Source organism: Lathamus discolor, chromosome 3 (assembly GCF_037157495.1).
Source record: "Lathamus discolor isolate bLatDis1 chromosome 3, bLatDis1.hap1, whole genome shotgun sequence".
In the NCBI taxonomy this organism is placed as follows: domain Eukaryota; kingdom Metazoa; phylum Chordata; class Aves; order Psittaciformes; family Psittacidae; genus Lathamus; species Lathamus discolor.
Genome location: NC_088886.1, coordinates 21,119,474 through 21,138,304, shown reverse-complemented (window position 1 = coordinate 21,138,304; position 18,831 = coordinate 21,119,474). Strand labels below are relative to the sequence as shown.

The window sequence follows — 18,831 nt, the reverse complement described above, 5'->3', positions numbered from 1 at the left end:
GAGGGCTTGCTTTTTCTTCCAAATCTTGCTTTTTTTAAGGTGTCATTCAAATACATGTGCTGATAAATAGTTAAGTTGTAGTATTTCAGCTGGCTGTTTATGTAACACATGTTCAACTTGACTCAACTGATTTTAATATTGCAGCACCCTCCTCCCCCTGATCGCCAGGTAGGACCTGGAAGGCAGGGACCCTTTCCCCCTAAACCAGTGCCAGATGAAGATGAAATTTGGAAACAGAGGAGAAGACAGCAGTCAGAGATATCTGCTGCAGTTGAACGAGCCCGTAAGCGGCGAGAAGAGGAAGAAAGAAGAATGGAAGAACAGCGCAAAGCAGCTTGTGCTGAAAAGCTAAAACGGTTAAATGAGAAATTTGGCTGTGTGACAAAACCTTCCCGGGAAGACCCTCTGAAGGAGCGGGAGAGGGAAAGGGAACGGGAAAGGGAAAGAGAGAGGGAAAGGGAGCGGGAAAGGGAGCGGGAAAAGGAGAGGGAACGGGAGAGGGAGCGAGAGAGAGAAAAAGAGAGGGAGAAGGAAAAAGAAAAAGAGAGGGAAAGGGAGAAGGAAAAGGAAAAAGAAGAAAAAGAAAAACTAGAGAAGGCAAAAGAGCAAGAAGGAGAAAAAGAGAAAGAAAAGGAGATAAAGAAAGAAGAGAAGGAGAATGAGAAGGAAAAAGAAGAGGAGAAACCAGCACATGAGGTTCCTGAGACTGTAGAACCTGTGGCTGCACATGTAGTGGAAAAACAAGAAAGTGAAAACAGGAATAACAAGGAAGAAAAAGGTATGTTTGCACACAAGTAGGAGTTGTCTGCCTTAAAGCTGAACCACAGAGCATAGTTGTAATCTGGGAGTCTGATTCGCATATCTAATTAACCCAGTGCATCTAGATCACTTATTTCCCTGGCATATTACAGCTGCTAACTGTACTTTGAGCTAGACCCATTTACCCAGCTCATCAAAATGTTAAAGGAAAAATTTGGTTTATTGATTTAGGCTGGATTTTGAGGAATGCAGAAAGAGAAACAGGCTTTCTTTTCCTGGTAAAGGAGGTTCAGCAACTCATGTTGCTAGAAAGTGATGTAAATTATTTGAGCTATTTGTTCTTTCAGCAAGCCTAGAGAAGTAGACATAAAGAGCAGGTAAATTTGATGCAGTTTTGTAGTGGAACTTAAATGTCACAGCAGAACTAAACTGTGCTTAATAAGGTTGCGTTATCCTCTAAATGAGTAAAAGCGATTGTAAAACCAAACCTTGGTTCTTATTAAAAAAAAAAAAAAAGTTAATTCAAATATAATATGATAGCAGTGATACAGCCTTTTTTTTTTGCCTTTTTTTTTTTTTAATCACTTGATAGTTACAACCTAAATGCTAGTGTTTGATTACCCAGTGTGTTTGAGTTTAAAAGGGGCAGTGGGAGATGTACTAACAGCAGTTGTCCTGTTTGAGGGGTTGTTCTCAATGGGTTTTTTGCCTTTATTTTAGTTTTGGAAACTAAGACTGTGACGATTAAGCAGGCAGACTTTTTATTTTAGGACAACATCCTTTATCTGACATTCTGGTGAAATTGTCATAGCTTAAAGTTTCACATTTGTCTCCCACGTGTGGGTTTGTTGGGTTTTTGTTTTTCAGAAGATCAGGCAGTCTTTACCCGACAGGATAGTGGTCGGAATGAGAAAGAAATTTCACAGGTGACTCATGAGAGTGAGCCAGATTCAGGATCTCAGCCTCGTCCTGCTGTTTCCTCAGGCTATTCTAAACAGTTCCAGAAATCATTACCACCAAGATTTCAGAGGCAGCAGGTAACTAATGAGTTCATTAAAAGAAGGAAGCTCATTACAACAATGGTGTCTTCAGCCTTATGCTTAGCAAGAACATGACCATAGGAGTTTCAGAAAGCCTAAGCTGTTGGTTTCCAGCTTCTGTAACATCTATGGCCTTGGCAGGACTTGTTTTGCATGGAACATTTTTTGTCACTTGCAAAATACGCAAGTGAGCAGAAAGCAAGAGAGGCTTTTGAAACTGGCCAGTTTTAGCATCAGTTGATGGAAGTAGAGCATTGCTCTGTGGTTGTCTGTGGAACCTGGGGTCTGATGATCATTGTTTCTGCAGCTTTTCTTTAAAAGCTGTGAAACTCACAAATGTAATTTTGACTTGGATCCTATGGTCTGAAGAGCACTTAGCATTCATGACACGCATGAAGCATAGGTTGTTCAATGTCTCAGCTGAACATCAGCAGAACTGTAGCTATTCTAAGTTGTCTAGCCTGGTTTACTCCCCTTTCTCCTAGTTCATGCTGATGCGTGTTTGCAGTTAACTTTTCGAATGCTTAGTGTCCTGGAGATAGCCATACTTGTGGTTTCCAGGGGTTATTTGAATTCTCCTCAAGTCTTTGTTTTAAAAGTCTTGTAATACTGCTTTCTGTTGCACAGGAGCAAATGAAACAGCAGCAGTGGCAGCAACAACAGCAAGGTGTCCTTCCCCAGTCTGCTCCCTCACAGCCTTCTAGTGGCCCTGTCCCGCCACCCCAGCATAGACCCCTTTACCAGCCCATGCAGCCACATCCTCAGCATTTAGCTTCAATGGGCTTTGATCCACGGTGGCTTATGATGCAGTCTTACATGGACCCACGAATGATGTCAGGAAGACCTGCAATGGATATGCCTCCTATTCATCCAGGTAAAATCTGGCAGCATTTTCGATTATTGAGCTTTCCTGCTTTTGAAATAGAAGTATGTATACACATAGAATCACAGAATCACAGAATAGTTGCAGTTTGTCCCTTTGACCTGCTGGTCATGCTCCTTTTGATGCAGACCAGGATATTGTCAGCTTTCTGGGCTGTGAGTGCACACTGCAGCCGACTCATGTTCATTTTCTTATTGAGCAACACCCCCAAGTCCTTCTCTACAGGGCTGCTCTGAATCTCTTCTCTGCCCAACCTATAGCTGTGCCTGGGATTGGAAAGGACCTTAAGATCATCTAGTTCCAACCACCCTGCCATGGGCAGGAACATCTCACACGAAACCATGTCACCTCTGTCCAGCCTGGCCTTGAACACTGCCAGGGATGGAGCATTCACAACTTCCTTGGGCAACCCGTTCCAGTGCCTCACCACCCTCACAATAAAGAACTTCCTACTTATATCCAATCTAAACTTCCCCTGTTTAAGTTTCAGTCCGTTACCCCTTGTCCTATCAATACAATCCCTAATGAAGAGTCCCTCCCCAGCATCCTTATAAGCGCCCTTCAGATACTGGAAGGCTGCTATGAGGTCTCCACGCAGCCTTCTTTCTCCAGGCTGAACAGCCCCAACTTTCTCAGCCTGTCTTCATCCGGGAGGTGCTCCAGTCCCCTGATCATCCTCGTGGCCCTCCTCTGGACTTGTTCCAACAGTTCCATATCCTTTTTATGTTGAGAACACCAGAACTGCACACAGTACTCCCAGCGAGGTCTCACAAGAACAGAGTAGAAGGGTAGGATCGCCTCCTTTGACCTGCTGGTCATGCTCCTTTTGATGCAGCCCAGGATATTGTCAGCTTTCTGGGCTGCGAGCACACACTGCAGCAGGCTCATGTTCATTTTCTCATTGACCAGCACCCCCAGGTCCTTCTCTGTAGGGCTGCTCTGAATCTCTTCTCTGCCCAACCTGTAGCTGTGCCTAAGATTGCTCCAGCCCACGTGTAGGACCTTGCACTTGCCAACCTCATGAAGTTTAACTGTGCCATCAGCCCACCTCACAAGCGTGTCGAGGTCCCTCTGGATGGCATTCCTTCCCTCCAGCGTATCAGCTGAACCACACAGGTTGGTGTCATCAGCAAACCTGCTGAGGGCGCACTCAATCCCACTGTCCATGTCACCGACAAAGATGTTGAACAAGACCGGTCCCAACACTGATCCCTGAGGGACACCTCTCATTTCTGGTCTCCAGCTGGACACTGAGCCATTGACCACAACCCTTTTCGTGGGGCCATCCAGCCAGTATTTTATCCACTGGGTGGTCCACCTATCAAATTGATGTCTCTCCAATTTAGAGACAAGGCTGTCATGTGGGACGGTGTCAAACGCTTTGCACAGGTCCAGGTAGATGACAGCAACTGCTCCACCCCTGTCTGTCAGTTCCATAGCCCCATCATAGAAGGCCACCAAATCGGTCAGGCAGGATTTCCCCTTAGTGAAGCCATGCTGGCTGTCACCAAGCACCTTGGTGTTTTTCATGTGCCTTAGCATGCCTTCCAGGAGAATCTGCTCCAAGATTTTGCCAGGCACAGAGGTGAGACTGACTGGTCTGTAATTCCCTGCGTGACTAGTCTGTAGTTCCCTGGGTCATCCGTTTTCCCCTTCTTGAAAATGGGGGTTGTATTTCCCTTTTTCCAGTCGTCGGGAACTTCACCTGGCCGCCATTACTTTTCAAATATGATGGACGGTGTCTTAGCAACTTCATTCACCAGCTCCTTCAGGACCCGCAGATGGATCTCATCAGGTCCCATGGACTTGGGCACATTCAGGTTCTTAAGATGGTCTCGAACCAGATCCTCTTCTACAGTGGGCCTTCATTCTCACAGTCCTTGCGTCTGCCTTCCAAGACTTGGGTGGTGTGGTCAGAGCACTTGCCATTGAAGACTGAGGCAAGGAAGTCATTCAGAACCTCAGGCTTCTCCAAATCCAGGGTAGCCAGTTCTCCTGATAGCTTCCAGAGAGGGCCCATGTTGTCCGTAGTCTGTCTTTTGTTGGCAGTGTACCTATAGAATCCCTTCCTGTTATCCTTAACATTCCTAGCCAAGTTTAATTCTAACTGGGCATCAGCTTTCCTAACCTGGTCCCTCGCTTCCCAAACAACATCCCTGTATTCTTCCCAGGCCACCTGTCCTTCCTTCCACCTTTTATAAGCCTCTTTTTTCCCCTATAAGTTTCCTCAGCAACTCCTTACCCATCCACGGAGGTCTCCTGGCTCTCCTGCCGCACTTCCTTCTAGTCGGGACACAATACTCCTGAGCTTGTAGCAGGTGATCCTTGAATATCAACCAACAGTCTTGGGCCCCCCTGCCCTCTGGGGCTGTTTCCCATGGAACCTTACTACTAAGCAGGTTCCTGAAGAGGCCAAAGTCTGCTCTCTTTAAGTCCAGGGCAGTGAGCTTGCTGCACACTCTTTTCACTGTGCCCTGAGGATCTCGAATTCGACCATCTCATGATCGCTGGAACCAAGGCTGCCCTGGAGCGTCACGTTTCCAACCAGCCCCTTCCTGTTGCTGAGCACGAGGTCAAGCATGGCATCTTTCCTTGTCGGCTTCTCTATTACTTGCAGAAGGAAGTTGTCTTCCATACAATCGAGGAACCTCCTGGATTGCTTGTGCCGGGCTGTACTGTTCCTCCAGTAGATACCAGGGTGGTTGAAGTCTCCCATGAGGACAAGGGCCTGCGAGCGTGAGGCTGTTCCTATGTGTCTATAGCGTGCTTCATCCACAGATTCCTCTTGATCAGGATGTCTGTAACAGATCTCCACAGTAATGTCCCCCATTGCTTTTCTCCCCCTGACCCACAAACTCTCTGTTGACTGCTCACCTGTTCCCAGACAGTTCCATACTCTCCATCTTATCCCTAACATAAATAGCGACTCCCTCTCCCCATCTGCTGGGCCTGTCTTTTCTAAAGAGCCATCCCACCATGTTTCTGTGATGCCTGTTTTATCATACACCCGTAGATGTGCACACATCTATAATTCGTCTTGTTTGTTCCCCGTGCTACAGGTGTTTGTATAGAGGCATCTGAGCCAAGCTCCAATTGAAGCTGGCTCATTGGCTGGAGCGGCTGGATTATCTCTACATTGCTCTGAGCATTTATTGTAGGTGCTGGCAACTGACTGGGTGTGTTGGGATGGAATGATGCCCCCCTCCCCCAACACATCTAGTTTAAAGCTTTCTTGACCAGCCTGGCAAGCCTCCTACCAAAACAGCTGTATACATATTATACACTATGTATAGTGACAGAGAATGAGTGGGTTTTTTAAAACTACATTATTTCATCGCTTGGGAGAAAGTAGATTTTAATAATATCAAAAATCCATGAAATTTTGTTACTTGATTCTGCATGAGCACCTCTAGAGTCTTACTAGATTTGTGTCTTCAGATTCTTGGCACTTAAAAAGTCCTTTTGAATTTGTGGAATGGCTGTCTGACGTGCAGTTAGGAAAGCTATTGTGCACAAATAATACAAGTCTGGCATGTAATGTAATGGAGATAACTTATCAAGCTAATGAGCATGAGATACCCTGAATGAGTCCAAGGGATGAACAGAGGAAGTGGCAGGTTAAGCAAAGACAGTGAAAATTGTTGAATTTAAAATGCTACACCCCTTTCCTTCCTCTCCCCCCACCACCAAAAAAAAAAAAGGGCCTACAGTACAAAAGAGCATGTGTGTGTATGCTCATGTTGCCTTTCAGATTTTACAACAGAAAGGTCATCTGCAAGTGTACAAGTCTACAGACCTGGTTCTTTCCCTTATAGTAGAAGCAGACAGCTTTTCCTTTTGTTGGCATGTAGGGTGCTAGTGGTGAATATGATTTAGTAATTTAGAGGTCACCTAGCAGTGAATAAACATTTTGTTTCGACAGTGGAAGGAAAGGAGATGGAGGAGAGAGAATAATGTTTTCCAGTACCTTCTGATATGCTTTGTCTGTCTTCAGGTAGATTTCTTTGCTAATGTTAAATGTGTTTTGATTTTTGAACTTATATCTGTCACAGGAATTATGCCTCCAAAACCACTGATGAGAAGAGACCAGATAGAGGGATCAGCAACTAGTTCAGATTCATTTGAACATATAGCTCGCTCAGCAAGAGAGCACACCGTTCCTTTGTCAGAGCCCCGCATGATGTGGGGGTCAGACCCATATCCCCATGCAGAACCTCAGCAGTCTAGCTCTCCTCCCAAAGTGTTAGAAGAGCCTGACAATTTGAGGTAAGCCTAAGTTATGTAGTCCTGCATGTCACTCCTCGAAGCCATACATATTTACGCGCTTGGCTGTGTAACTTAGGTTGCAAAACGCGGTTTAAACTTACTGGGTTATAGCTGCTCTTGGCCCAGAAGGAGTTGTGACTGGTGATGCAGTGTTCTTGGTGCTGTTGTATAAACCAGAAGATATGCCTGCTCTGTAGTAGGGTGTAGAAAGACAATTTACCCCATGATATTTTGAATTTTCAGTTTTGTAGAACAATTCTACAGGTTGTCCTGTTCTCTATCTGCCCTGCATCCTCCCCATACCTGAGAACTTCTGTCTGATGTATATTAATTTCAGAAGTGGTGTGTTAAATACAAATGAAATAAAGCAAGACAGTTACTTTTGACATTTGTTGCATGATGCGTGGTCAGGAAGGCTTCCTCTGCATCTTTAAAGTACCCTGAATTTTCTTTTTTGTACTGCTGTCTGAGTAATACTTGTGATACTTGCCTGCTAACTTTGGGGCTCCATTTAAAATTTGCATATATGACCATTAACACTAAGAGACTCGCATAGCTGATTGTGCATGTGGCACTGAACTCTTAATCAATGTAGGATTGACCTCTACAACTGGCAGCCACTATGAAAACTAATACCTGTTATTTTCTAGGGCTGACATTAATCCTTCATTGAAACAGAAGATTTATTTTAGTAAATATGAGTAAAATTTTTTCCTTCACCCTAATGTTCTTAATTGTTTGCTGCTTAGGTCTGAGGCACACTTGGAGCAAGAACGAGTTGCTGTCCCTGCCACTGCTTATCCTGTAGAACACAACCAGTTGGACTCACATCCTAAGACAGATTTTTTCAGAGAATCAGGAGAGATGGAGGTACAAAAGTTCCCAAGCAGGCCTTTGGAAGATGTACAACCTCTCCAAACTGACACATCTAACACAGCAGTTAATTTTGAAGGAGTGAAGGAGAAAATTACACGTAGCTCTCCAGAAGAATTGGTGCCTGTAGGGGAAAGTCACTCTTCACTAAAGAGAAGCGTTTCCCATGGTTCAAGTCACTCTCTAAAATCAGAAGACCAGAGGAATGAGACAGCAACAAATATACCTAAATTAAATAACAGGCCTCTTGAGACAAAAGAGACAATTGAGAGACTTGAGATTAAGCCTAAAAAAGAAATTTTGATCAATAGTAGAACACTAGAAGGACTAAAACCTGAAAAAACTTTCAAACCTAAGTCTGAAACAAGATGGGGTCCTAGGCCAGGTTATGGCAGGAGAGATGAAGGTGGTGATAGACCAGTAAGAAGATCAGGTCCTATTAAAAAACCTGTGCTTAGGGATATGAAGGAAGAGCGTGAACAGAGAGAAGAGCGTGAGCAGAGGAAGGAGAAAGAGGGAGAAAAGACAACTAATGAGAAATCTAGCAAGCCTGAAAAAGGTGACAGAAAGGAAGCACCTCAAGTGCCACTGCCTCAGACTGAGCCAGAGACATCTGCCTCCAGTGGTACTCCTCTGGCTAAGAAGACAACCCAGGATACTGCTGTGACCCTGGCAAGCCAAGAGAGGAGTCAAGTTGAGACTGCAGCTAAAGCGCTGGTTCAGACAGCCACACCTCCAGTCCCACAGCAGCTACCAACTGCCCAGCCTGCTGTCCCACAGCTTCCCCCTGCAGTACAGCAGCAACCACCAGTTCAGCCAGCAGCACAGCAGCAGCCACATGTTCAGCAGCCAGCTGCTGCAGTGAAGGAGGAAAAGCAGACTGAGAAGGTGGTTAGCAAAGAGGGTGTAGAAAAACCACGCTTAGAAACCAGACCAGTAAAAAGAGAGCCTGGCTTACCCCCTAGGACATACTGGAAAGAGGCTAGGGATAGAGACTGGTTCCCAGATCAGGGATACAGAGGCAGAGGTCGTGGGGAGTATTATTCTAGAGGTCGTAGCTACAGGGGTTCTTACGGAGGACGTGGTCGGGGCAATAGAGGCCATAATAGAGAGTACCCACACTACAGAGATCCTAAGCCTAGATCAGACCATGTGCCTTCAGGGCCTGTTAGGCAAAGAGAAGAGAGTGAAACTCGCAGTGAGAGTTCTGACTTTGAAGTAATCCCAAAACGGCGGCGACAGCATGGTTCAGAGACAGATTCTGACAGCGAAGTTCATGAAAGTGCAAGTGACACACTGCTTTCAGACAAAGACAGTTTAATCAAAGGCAAGCACCCAAAAAGAGAGGACAGAACTGATGGCAAGAAGCTTCCAAAGCCTCTGTTGTTCAAACCTGAAAACAGTATCAGAGTAGACAACAGATCACTAGAAAAAACATATATTAGAGATGATGATAACAAACCCAAACCAGGATTTCTTCCTAAAGGAGAGCCTTCGAGACGAGGCAGAGGGGGAATGTATAGACGTGGTGGTAGGGATCCTGGTGGGCGTCCTCCACGTCCATCCACAATAAGGAGACCAGCCTACAGAGACAATCAGTGGAACCCTAGGCAGACAGAGATCATTAAACCAGAAGATGGGGAGCCTCCAAGAAGAAACGAACATTATGGTCCTATACCAGTTGATAAAAGACCTCCAAAATTTGAGAGAAAGTTTGATCCAAATAGAGAAAGACCACGAAGACAAAGGCCTGCTCGGCCTCCAAGGCAAGATAAGCCACCACGCTTTAGGCGTCTAAAAGAAAGAGAGGCCGCATCGAAGATAAATGAGGCAGTAACCAGCACATCAGCAAGTGCCACAGTTAGTAATACAGTTAATGAACCCACCACCACCGCTCTGGATGTGTCAGAAAGTAAGACACCAGACTTGTCCAACCAGAATTCTTCAGACCAGGCAAATGAAGAGTGGGAAACAGCCTCAGAAAGCAGTGACTTCAATGAGAGACGGGAGAGGGATGAGAAGAAAACAGCAGATGCAGCAGCACAGGTGGCTGCAAAGGCAGGAGAAAATGCTGGAGCTCCAAAAAGGGAAATAGCCAAGAGAAGTTTCTCTAGTCAGCGGCCTGGAATAGACCGTCAAAACCGACGTGGCAACAATGGGCCAGCTAAACCAGGGAGGAACTTCTCAGGGCCGAGGAGTGAAAGGCGGAGTGGTCCTCCACCCAGAAGTGGAAAAAGAGGGTGAGCACAAACTTCTGTTAGCATACATCGTCAAGGTCTTCTGTTGTCCTCTTGTGGTCCAAAATTATAAGTAATCTTAGTAATATCTTAGTAATCTTAGTAATAATTAGTAGAATGGCAGAAAAGAGTAAGAAACACATGCATCTGTGGCTGTGTAGTTTTGGGGTTTTTTTGTTGGGTTTGTTGGGTTTTTTTGTATGCAGACATTTGGAACATGGAGCTAAGAGCAAAGTATTCTTGTATGCACAGTGTTTAAAAATGCCGAATTAAAAATCAGCGTTGCAGTGCTGCTTGAGTTGAGCTATGTTTTTCAAGATTTGGATGCAAGCTAGAATGGTAATGTGTGTGGTTTGGCAGCTGATACATAAACTGCTGCATTGCATTTAAGATCACTCACTTAACATAAACAGACATGTTGAGAAATGCTTGCCATTGAGACTAAACTTTGTTTTCCTATGTGCTAAATTTGACTGACACTTGGTAATTATCTAGTGCTACTATTTGCCCATCGTTTTCATGCCACACTGCATGGTAGTCTGGTAAGTGGGAAGCAGGACAAGAACTTTTTCCATTGAATGCCTACCCTGTACTCTTAAGACTTCTGTACTTGTAGGTTGCTATAGTCTTAAATTCAGGTTTTGCCTGAGCTTAAAAACTTGTGATCAGTGCTTTTACCTCCAAATTAAATCTATTAAGAGTTCCTTTGGCTAGTCACCTAATGGAGACATTAAAGCAAAAAGTGGGTATTCCAGGTTCCACAGTAAAGACAGAATGTTGTAAGTCTGACTTGTGGATTCACATAGCTTTTGGGAAGTGAGCCTGTGGAGTAAGTATATTGTACCTTGTTTATATTTGCTCACATTGCATACTGTATGCTTCTAGTTTGTTTGGGGTTTGATTTAGTTTTGTTGGTTTTTGGTTTGGTTTGGGTGAGGGGTTTTTTGTATTATTTTTTTTTTTCATGGAAGGATTTACTGCAGTTGAAGTATACTGAACTGCATCCTTGTTGAGCTTTGGTACCTCTAATTACATAGATCAAGCCAGAGGTGACCTTAAAATCACATTTTGGGGTTTTTTCCTGTGATTCCTCTTGGCAGCAGGGCATTTGATAAATCCCCAGAACAGCTTTTGCTGTTCAACTGCTTCCCATTGAAGAGTTGAAAGTAGAAAGCTTGGAGCCTACTAAGAAATTGCACAGTAGGCACGGCCCTACAGTAGGATCTGCATTAGATTGTTAGCTCCTTCCTGAGTGTTTTGTATGGCTGATCATTAATTTTCTCAATTTTTTTCTAATGTAGGCCATTTGAAGAGCAGACAGCAACTGTGCCTAGTGTCGATCCCACCAACAGCAACTCTTTGCATCAGGAGGATGGAGGTGTTACTGCTGCAGGCCAAAAGAGCACCAAGGATGCAACTAGCAAAAAAAGAGAAGAACCTAAGGCTGGTCCAAAGAAGCCTAAGGAAAAAGCGGATGCCTTGTCTCAATTTGATCTTAATAATTACGCAAGTATGTATTGGCAATATCCTAACAAGAATTTGTAATCCTGCTAGATTTGCTGCATACAGAGCTAGATGTTTGAAAACTTACAGGAAAGTGATTATTTTTATTTTTTTTTTAATACCAAAATAATTATGTACTTGAGTACTGGTACCTTTGTCATATCTAATTAATGTGTGTGCCTCTGAAGTGGCAAATCTCATTGTGTATTTTTATGAACAATAAAGATAAGAACAATTTTGTTCTATCACCTGATCTTAACTGTATCATTCGTACCGTTTTCCACCACATTCTTAATTTGCTTAACCTTCGTAAACAAAGGCAGTGGATATCACTGATATCCCTTATAGCTAATATGCGAGGAAGGCTTTTCATTATTATGTTTTATTTCTTCATGGAGAGTCTTGTGCAGGAACCTCCAATTCTTCAGTTCTTAAGGATTAACTCTTCATCTTCAAGCTCAACATCAAAGCATTCTGGCAAGCAGAAGCTTACCTCTAATCAGGACCAATATCTGTGGGGAAATAGCTTCCACTCTAAAGCAGATTTTGGCTTGGTGCGCTGCATCTGAAGCCGTTAAAAGACAGCAGCATCTATACCTTTACTTATATTTCTGTAGGTGTTGTGATCATTGATGATCACCCTGAAGTGACAGTAGTTGAAGACTCGCAATCTAACTTGAATGATGATGGTTTCACAGAAGTGGTGTCTAAGAAGCAACAAAAACGCCTGCAAGATGAAGAGCGTAGAAAGAAGGAAGAACAAACAGTGCAGGTACAAGACCAGCATTTATAGTGGGGAAGAGCTCCTTGCACTACTGGGAATGTTGTGAAGTGTGCAGTATCTTCCTTCCAAAGAAACTGTATTTTCAACTTATAAAATATAATTAGATACTTGTATTAATATGAAGTTGTTCAGAATTAAGTAAATTAGTCAATAATATTCATTTTTACTTAGTCATATTTGTGTTCTGTGCTTCCTGATTGGGCACTGACAGGCAGGTGGAACTGGCAAACTGAAAACACAATTTTTCATACTGTGATAAAGATTTATACTATTGCTTGTATATTGGTTGGTTCTAAGAGGAAAATGGATGAGATATCATTGCCCCTGTGATTAAAACCCCTAAAAAAATAAAGCTCTTTAAGACAGGGTTAATCAGTTTGCTTTTTGCTACAACACAATGTACAGTTGGTTGTCTGTACAGAGTTATCAGTTGTAAGAATAAAATTGGCTTCTGCTTACAGGTGTGGACCAAGAAAGGATCAAGTGAAAAAGGCCGAGGTCAGAATTCCAAGCTCCCACCCAGATTTGCCAAAAAGCAGCAACAGGCAGCAGCCGCAGCTGCACAGCAGGCACAAGCTCAGGCACAAGCTCAGGCACAGCCTCCGTGTACAACGCAGACTCCAGGTCAGCCACCAGCTTCTGTTCAGCCACCAAACCAGGCTGCAGGAGGAACTGCCAGCGCAGAGTACACAGTGTCAGGCAAAGTTCTGCAAAACACTCAGGCTCACAATGGTCTGGGAGCTGAATTATGGGAAAACAAGGTGCCTCCTTCAGCAGTTCTAAATGACCTCTCCAAAAAATGTAAGTGGTGTCTTTCAGATTTGGGATAGGGCAAGCACTGTAGTTAGAGAGTGCTGATTGGCAGCTCTCTCTGTTGATGTCTCATTTCTATCTATATCATGCACAGGGAATAAGAGGGCAGCATTCCCAAGTGCAGTGTTGTAACCTGTGAATAACTCTGAAAAGAGATTTTTGCAGTACAATATTACTCAGTGTTTTACAGTATTTTCTTTGTTCACTATGAATGAGCAGCTTTCACTCCTGTCAGAAATCTGTTCTGTTGGGCTTGGTTGTATTTCTAACAATGATGATTGCCCCACTTGGAAACAGCTAAATAGGTAGCATATTGTAAACTGCTAAATAGGTTAACAGTTTCTTCACCAAAGCTTATTAATAAACACATCTATAATTTAATTCTCAGTCAATTGATAACTTTAGTCAAAAGCATTTAGCAACACTGAGGGTGGAGTTAATCCTCTCTTTTCTTAATTGTCAGTGGGACCCATTAGCCCACCTCAGCCACCTTCCGTCAGTGCTTGGAACAAGCCTTTGACATCTTTTGGTTCAGCCACATCTCCAGAGGTAAGAATGAAGGGAAGAGTAGCTATATATGAAGTTTACCCCAATTATTTCTCACTAGGATTGGGTACAGATTGTCCCTTTATTGAGACGTGCACTTAATTAAACTAATATGTGTAGAATTCCGTGAAGTTGGAAGATAATACAGAAACACAGGATACAGGCTAGTACTCCTATGACTGCAGCATAGAAAAACATTTCTTTGTAATGAAAACTTAGCCATTCACACATTCTGTTGATAGCTGTTATTCAGTGCATTTTTTTAAGTAAAAATATTGCTTAGTTTGCATGTGAACACTTGTGTGCAGTTCAGTAATGTAGATGGAAGCAGGATGTCTCCAAGGAACTAAATGTTTTTGTGCCCTTCTTAAGTCAGTGGTACAAGAAGCAGTAGATGCTTTCCTTCTATGTTAGCCCTACTTATCCCATGGAATTTGCATAGCCCTAAATTTACATTTGAAGTCCTGTGGTTTTGTTGGGCTTTTTCGGTCATGACTTTGTTTGAGTAAGAATGTGACATAGCTCTTAGGGGAGACCATTTTAACTGCATAAGGAGATCTGGAAACCTTTAATTTCTTATTGTTCCTCTTGAACATTAATTCTTGCATTTTCAGGAGAATTGTGAACCCGAATCTGGACATTTTTATATGGCATTTGTCCCTCTCCCCCTTCTCTATCAGTTCATTAGCTTGATCTTGTTTACATATTTCTTCACTGCTTTTTTTTTTCTTACTTTTGAGCTGTAGGAACACTAGGAACTTGAGGAGGAGGAATTATACATTCATAGATTGCTTACTCATACAAATGTGTTGCAATTACAGATAATACTTTTGTTGGCAGAATATAAAAGTACCCTTTTAGTGGTTTTTGACAGGTATATTTTGTGGTCTTTTCTGAACCACTGGCATTGTACTGATCTAGAAAACTTTTAAAATGTGTTTAATGTTTACTTTTTAACTAGGGAACAAAGCCTGGGCAAGAAGGCGGAGTTGATCTTGGTATAGAAACTATTCAGTTTGGAGCCCCAGCTTCCAGTGGCAGTGACAATGAAGTTGTCCCTGTACTTTCTGAGAAGTCCACTGATAAGCTACCAGAGCCAAAAGAGCAAAGACAGAAACAGCCTCGGGCTGGACCCATCAAAGCACAAAAGGTAAAAGGTCCTATCTTTGGTACAAACCTTTAAACTTCAAGAAGTTCAGGCGAAAAGAGGTTACAAATAATGGAATAGAGTACTCCTTCAGTTAGGACTAAACTGATAAAAATTGCATTTCCCTTTTATATTTCCTAAAACAACAAGTTGGTTCTTGGAAAGAAGACAGGAAATTCAGTTCAAGAAGCAGGTGTAAGTAAACAATATCCTTGCCTAGCAGAGTTTGTCCGTTGATTCTGTGTTTGGAGAAAAGGACGTGGCTAGAACAGGGTTGGGAGTACAGATGTGCAATAGCTTTGTTGGGAGACTGTGGATGTGGTGGAGTGTTACAGTTTTGTTTTGTAGTTTGGGATTTTTGGTGTTTTCTTGAGTTTACTATACTCAGGCTTTGAGAGCAGTTTTGAAGCAAGTATCCTGTTTCTGCCCTGGCTGCATCTACACAGTTTTCTCTGTTTCTTCCTGCCACCATGCCTGCCTCATCCTTCTCCAAATGGTGCATGGGGCCCAGCTTAGTTTTGTAGCCAGGTTACCAAGATAAGTAATACATCAAGTTACAGGAAAAGTCGTGCTTTGAGGAAAGGGAAGAATGTGGGGGCACTAATTTGAAGTCTCAAATTCTAATGCCAGTGTCTGGATAATTAATTAATTTTTTTGCAGCTAATCTAGGAAGACTAAATAGTTGATCAAATTTATCTCAACCTAAAAAAAAAGTCACTTGCCCTTCAGAGATCTAGACACTCCATTTGATTGTTATCGTCATCTTGTATTTCAGTTACATTCATAAGGAGTAATACTTTCTCCTCCTGTCATTTAGATTACACTTGGTGATTTTTCAGGTTAATGAATGTATTTTCGTTATTTCTACCTCCAGTGCATATTTATCTATGCATTGCTAGTACACAGCACCAGCTTCTTACTCCCAGAAAGAGATGGTTATAGCAGATGAACTTGGCTGGGGACTTAAAGAACTAGCTGTTTCAATCCTTCTCGATATCTGAGATTTGGCAGCAGTCCTGTAATTAAAGCCCTTTCTTTAGTTTTTCTAGAAGACTGGGTGTTTCTTTTGTTGGTTGTGTTTGGATTGGGTTGGGTTTTTTTCAGCAAAAAAGCTGTAATCTGAAAGTGCAGTCACATACAGAATGAATTTAACTTCTGCATGAGGCACTTGGTGGGTATGTTACACTTCATGGTTTTTATTGCAAAATATTAAACTGATACTGCAGGGAAATAGGCAGTAGTTAATACTGCTGGTGAATTGTAGTAACCCAGCACATTAAAACCCCATACCTCAGATATACTAGCAGCATGCTTAAAACTACCCCTATGAAATCACTTAAAAGATGCTGAGCCCTGAATTTAAATACATAGAGAGTTTACACTAAGTTCCTCTTTTCTGTTTCATTAAGACTCCTGTAGATTTTGTTGAAAGACAAATGTGTTACTAAATGGTAAATTCATTGGGGTTTAATATTTTTGTGCACTCTTCTGAATGAGAGGGCTGTAATCCTTTAACTGTCTTGCTCACGAGAAAAAAAAGCACAACAAACAAACAGTTCCTACACACCCACCACCCTCATTGTGATATTGTTCTCCATGAAGCCTAAGTACAAGTTTATGTTCGAGACTGGAGTACTGTTGAACTAATACAGGCAATGTAAGAGGATGATACGTGAAACAAAACAATTTATCTTTCCAAGTATGACCTTAAAGTGTCTGGAGAGATTTCTGCCTCTGCTAACTGTTAGAGCGAAAAATACTTGGGTTTAGGTGGGTCTAATGTTCCTGATGGCTGCATCACAGAGCTCAGGCATCTGCTCTTATTGCTGATTTCTTCTTTCCCTCAGAAAGCTAGTCTCTGCTGACCTCCTGAGGGTACCAAATAACTCCAGGGAAGCTCCAACCGCCCCAAAGACACTGTATTGTAAAGAGTCTTCGTCTGACTCCTGATGCAGCTCGCTGTATTTCTGGAGACAATACGCCAGTAGCTTTGCTCTTTCCACTGTCAAAGGAATAAGATTTTAAGGACTGCCTTTAAGGAATTTTTGAGCTGCTCTGTAGTGAATAGGGCTGACTAGTCTCTGCCAGAAAGGATGTGGCAGAGCATTCAGGTTCCCTGAGGCCCTTCATTCTGCTTTAATTCAGCTGCACAAAAAGGAACTACTGAATTGCAACAGTTATTCCAGCCATGGTGTCTCTGCCATATCAGGCAACACTTGCGTGTAGGTGTTTTATGCTTCCTGGCTGTTCCCTTAGAGCTCAGTTCCTAGGAAAAAATGTTGCAAACATCCATACATCAAGATATCTTTAAATGAAGTTAGAGTCTTCTGTTCTAGTTTTCCTGGGGCCCTGCAAAATCTGATTCTCTGAAAATTTAAATAACCTGTATGTGTATGAAGTGTTGTGGCTTTTATACTTTGTTGTGCTTTTTTTGTAAGGAGAGTCAAGCTGGCTTTCTGCTATAGGTTTTAACTAGATCTTTAGTCGAAGTCTGTCACTTCACAAGAAACATGTATTGTTTGTAAACAAGAGTTTAGATTCTTAATGTTCAAAATGAACGCATTTCATGTGCGTATTGCTACCTTAGCCGCAAATTATTTATCTGTTAGAAAATCCTTATTCTTCAGAAAAGTTTTGTTAAACAAAATTATTTTAAGCATGTTAAAATATTCTTGTGGAATAGGACACGGAGGGGGAGAAATAACTGACAAGTTAACACTAACTTAGCTTCCAGACTTGAGTCCAGTAGAAAACAAAGAATATAAACCTGGTCCTATTGGGAAAGAGCGTTCTTTAAAGAACAGGAAGGTGAAGGATGCCCAACAGGGAGAGCCTGAGGGACAGGAGAAGCCATCTCCCACCTCTGTCAGAAGTCCAGAACCTGTCACTACAAAGGAAACCAAAGCAGCAAGTGAACTAAGCACGGAAATAGGAACGATGATATCTGTGTCTGCTCCAGAGTTTGGAACAAACACAAAGGTAAGAGAAGTACGGACAAATTACTGAGCACTATATATAAAGTGTTAGTACAGTGATGTGATTTACATCTGGTTGCCTGCTGGTGGTACCTGGACAGCAGAGACCATTGAATAGCAGATGTGAAACATAGTGGTACTGCTTGAATTAAACAGTTTGCCAGAAGCTGTACCGTGACGTGCTGTTTTCATGCCCCTGTATAAAGATCAGCTTGGAAGGTTTTAAAACTCTTTTTTGCTGCCTTATGAATGTGGAAACTCTGTCCTGAGCTGTACTGCAGAGAGTAGTGCTGGAGCCTGGTATACGCAGATTCTGTAAATTCACATGTATGTGATATATGCAAGATGAGTGCTTGATTTTTAGCACAGAACTGGAGTAGTGTGTGCAATCATTGGCTGAGTGCATGGGTGAATTGAAGCTGTGAATTAAGTGCTGTTCTGTGGAAAAAAAGAAATCTGTAAAGCTAAAGGCTTGGATAAGGCTTGCTTGGTTACCTAAAAGGTCTGTATGTCAGCTCCTGTTGTCTTGGATATTGTTAAGGTACCACATGCAGAACTCCTTCAGGATTTGAAGACTCATCATAGTTGTCTGCATGGAGCTACCTTGCCTTCTCTAACTGCTCAACAGTGAGATGGTGACTTGCTGTCAGGATTCATTGTTCTACAGCTCAGTTTTTAGCTGTGGTGCATTGATAGCACTGGCTGAGAAACATCCACAGAGGTGCTCTACTTTTTGCCTAAGGACCTGTGCAAGGACTGCCTTCACTGCAGCACCATTGTGTTTGAGAAGAACTATGGCTGTCATCTCTCGAATGTAAAGAAACTACAGTTTGACTAGCTACTAGTTAATAGTTACATCTGCTTTGGCAAAAGAAAAATGCTGCTTTTGTGCTTTTAAAGCAGTTTTGTGAGTTTAGGCTTGAGTTTGCTGCATGGTGTCTCAATCTTCCTTTTCCTAGTCTTAAGCAGAAATTTCCTGATGCCATTTAGGAAAACTGATCCTCT

General features: G+C 42.6%; 1 protein-coding gene across 19 annotated transcripts in view; it reads left to right on the top strand.

Moving 5' to 3' along the window:
- Positions 1-18,831, top strand: part of PRRC2C (proline rich coiled-coil 2C) — a 78,431-nt gene that overhangs the window by 33,518 nt on the left and 26,082 nt on the right. For 8 of the 19 annotated variants that reach the window (XM_065673931.1, XM_065673937.1, XM_065673935.1 and 5 more), the window contains exons 12-23: positions 145-778; positions 1,627-1,796; positions 2,427-2,673; positions 6,735-6,948; positions 7,698-10,061; positions 11,360-11,568; positions 12,179-12,333; positions 12,807-13,146; positions 13,622-13,707; positions 14,666-14,854; positions 15,002-15,046; positions 17,579-17,830. In XM_065673931.1, coding sequence (XP_065530003.1) covers positions 145-778; positions 1,627-1,796; positions 2,427-2,673; positions 6,735-6,948; positions 7,698-10,061; positions 11,360-11,568; positions 12,179-12,333; positions 12,807-13,146; positions 13,622-13,707; positions 14,666-14,854; positions 15,002-15,046; positions 17,579-17,830 — 4,905 coding nt within the window. The remainder of the gene's footprint in view (positions 1-144; positions 779-1,626; positions 1,797-2,426; positions 2,674-6,734; positions 6,949-7,697; positions 10,062-11,359; positions 11,569-12,178; positions 12,334-12,806; positions 13,147-13,621; positions 13,708-14,665; positions 14,855-15,001; positions 15,047-17,578; positions 17,831-18,831) is intronic. The other 11 variants (XM_065673944.1, XM_065673943.1, XM_065673942.1 and 8 more) reach the window with 5 other exon arrangements.